The sequence below is a fragment of the Trichosurus vulpecula genome, chromosome 2, assembly GCF_011100635.1.
Source record: "Trichosurus vulpecula isolate mTriVul1 chromosome 2, mTriVul1.pri, whole genome shotgun sequence".
NCBI classification, from domain to species: domain Eukaryota; kingdom Metazoa; phylum Chordata; class Mammalia; order Diprotodontia; family Phalangeridae; genus Trichosurus; species Trichosurus vulpecula.
Window position 1 is genome coordinate 16,063,969 of NC_050574.1, and position 2,964 is coordinate 16,066,932.

The 2,964-nt window shown below is 38.9% G+C and overlaps 1 protein-coding gene across 1 annotated transcript; it reads right to left on the reverse strand.

The window, feature by feature from the left end:
• Positions 1–225: 225 nt before the first annotated feature.
• Positions 226–987, reverse strand: LOC118835255 (spindle and kinetochore-associated protein 1-like). Its single transcript, XM_036742449.1, has one exon. The coding sequence runs from the start codon at positions 985–987 to the stop codon at positions 226–228; it is 762 nt and encodes a 253-aa protein (XP_036598344.1).
• Positions 988–2,964: the final 1,977 nt, after the last annotated feature.

Here is a 2,964-nt window from a genome sequence, read left to right on the forward strand (position 1 = left end):
TTTGTACGAGGAAATTGTATAAGATAGTGGTACAGGTGAAATTGTATCTCCTTTATTAAGGTATCTGTCTGATGATTTTATTTATTTATTTATTTATTTTTTTGCAGAACAAAGTAAAGTTTTATTAAGCACAGAACAAATTAAAGAAGCTAATGAAAACACAAGACTATGAAAGGAATTACAAAACAGTCTATATGATACTGTCAGTGAAAATGCCAAAACCCATCAGTTTATAACATAACGGACAAGTCCTCCTCCACAGACTTCTGACAGCCGTCGGCAGTGCCTTAAAATGTTCAGTAGCACATGAAACCGCTTGTCAACTTTCAAATTTGTGAACTCTTTTATATCAGCTTCTACTACAAAGTATTGGCCTTTGGTATCCTTGGTTTCATCTTCAATGAATCTGTGATACAGATTTCTGATAGAAGAATTCATAGTTTTTTTGGGCAAATTTAGGATTCTATATTTGCTAGCCACTGCCTTGTTGATTTCTTTAATAAAATCATTAATTTGACAGTATGTCAGACGAGACTTCATATACGCAGGCACATTATCGAATTCATGAGAAGTTACCAGTAAAATTTCTTTAATTGGTTTTTGCTCTTTGGGGGGTTTCTTTGGGTGTTCAGATGCTGTAATTTTAACTTGCTCTTCAGGATTAACATTTGGTTCCACCACACAGCTCTGGACTACTTTAGGCAAATGAGGAGGAATATTTTCCTTAAAGTTATGTAATTCTTTGTAATTTCCATCAAGGGATTCTTGTAACTCCCTAAGTGAATTCCTGATATGTTCTTGATATTGAACCTCCAACTCCAACTTGTTTAAAAGGTCATTTAGAAGAGTCATTTCATTTCTAATTTTCCAAAACACAGTCTTTAAGGCTGGATCATGTCCTATGTTTTTTAATTGCAGAATTTTCTTAACGTGGGAAAGTTTTTCATTGATATGAGAGCACAAATCTTCCAGCTCTGCACCAGCCATCCTTTATGCTTCCTTGAGGAAAAGTGCAATCTAGATCTATACACACATATGTGTATGTGCCCAGGTCATGCAGCGTTGCGAAGTCCCAGAACTGGGAACAGCTTGCAAGGGAGCCCCCATGCACGACCAATTCAAACTGTCTGATGATTTTAAAAGGAAGATGAATTCAATTTATGGTTGGACCTTCATATTTTAAAGGATTCTTATACCAGGTATGAAATTTAGGTAAGGACAGAAACAGTAGATGATATATGAACTGAAATACTCTGAAGTTAAAAGGAGGAGAGCCAAATTTAAGTGATTGTACTAAGTTATATTAAGTCAGAATTGTTCGAGAATTTCTAGATCTGACCAGAGAAGCAGAATTCTCTTTTACTATCTAGGAACCAGATAACTACAATCAGGCATCTGGGATTCAAGAAAAAGTGCCACTTTAAATGGATATTGGAAATATGTAACTGGGATACTGAACCATTTATTGTATTTGTTTGAACTTAGCCCTGCGTGGCTGGGACCTATGTTGTGCTGTTTTTCTCTCAATTATCAAATTATATGTGTTCTGGGAGCTCCTGTCAGATCTGACTACTTCTACAGCTGCCAACTTGTGGATATGGACTCCTTGATCCTTCTGTCACATCTGCCCCTGATCCCAAGTGGACATCTGAACCCATAGGACACCTTGCCCTCCGGTTTCGAAGAGCCTGAAGGGGACCGAATCAGACGCAGGCAACCTTCCCAAGGGCCCGGACCAGAACCTGAACAAAGAACTGCTCTTTCCCTTTCTGAGTCCGTTGCGTTCCCAAGACTGTTTACTTGTACCTTTGGTGTCTTTAGCTTATTTAACTTAGGTGTTCTAGGTTCCCCGTTATGCTCCCTACTGATACCCCTTGCAACTTGCTCCCCCTGCTTGTTTACAAGTAGTTTATAATTACCGTGCATCTCTGGGGATGTCCAAACACAGAAAGAGAAAAAAAAACCTGAATCCACCTAGATAAGGATTTTAAGAACCTTCACCCTTGAGGAAGATAGAGGTTTTTAGCCATACCTTAATTGGTCTTCAGGTGAAGCTTTCAGCTTACCTTTGACCAAAAGGAGGAAATGTGGAAAATATTATACTATTTTATATCATTTCTAATTTCAACCAGACCCAGAGCCTCCATTAATGAATAACTGGATGAAGATCCAGGACCTGGGCTTCTTTGTTCTCTCTAAAGTTTGCTCAGGCAATACCCTTACCTCTGTCAGCAAGGCCAGATCGTTAAGGACATTACCCCAACCCCAAGAGAGATTACCTTGCTTAATATTCTACAGGTATATACTATGTTATGGAATGTAATGAGACACAGGGACGCTGGGCTGTAGTTTCAACTGACTTTTGTCAACATCCTTTACAACTCTATTCCATTAAGGAAAATCCTCTTCTTGTATCATGGTTAAACATATATGGGGGTCATAAAAAATGAGGTCATACAGGCTTGCTAGCTCTGCTAAAATTACGTATATAAGTTTTCTCATTGCTTTGTTCAGGCAGCCAGAGTTTATACTCTGACTCCTTGTACGTACAGGTAAGCTAGCTTCGCTATGCTTTAAGGGAAAATAATAAACAAGATGGATTTTTCTATCACCTAGCTCTGTTGTTGCCTTCAACCAAATTTTCAGGTTTAACAGGACTCAGGATGATCATACAGAGGGCCAGGGAAATCCCTGTACTACAAGTAAACACACATTTACCATAGCCCTATAGGAAGTTTCCATGCTATTAGAAAAGGTAGGTGCCTCCCAGCAGCACCTCCCTGGTCTCCCTAGAGAGGAATCTCCAGGTTATATGTATGGATCCCTTGGAGGGAGCAAACAAGACCCAGGTGGGTTTTCACCATCCGTCAGTCAGTCATCCAATAAACATTTATTTAGCACCTATTATGTGCTAAGCACTGATACAAAAAGAGACAAAGGATAATACTTAACCTCAGGAACTTA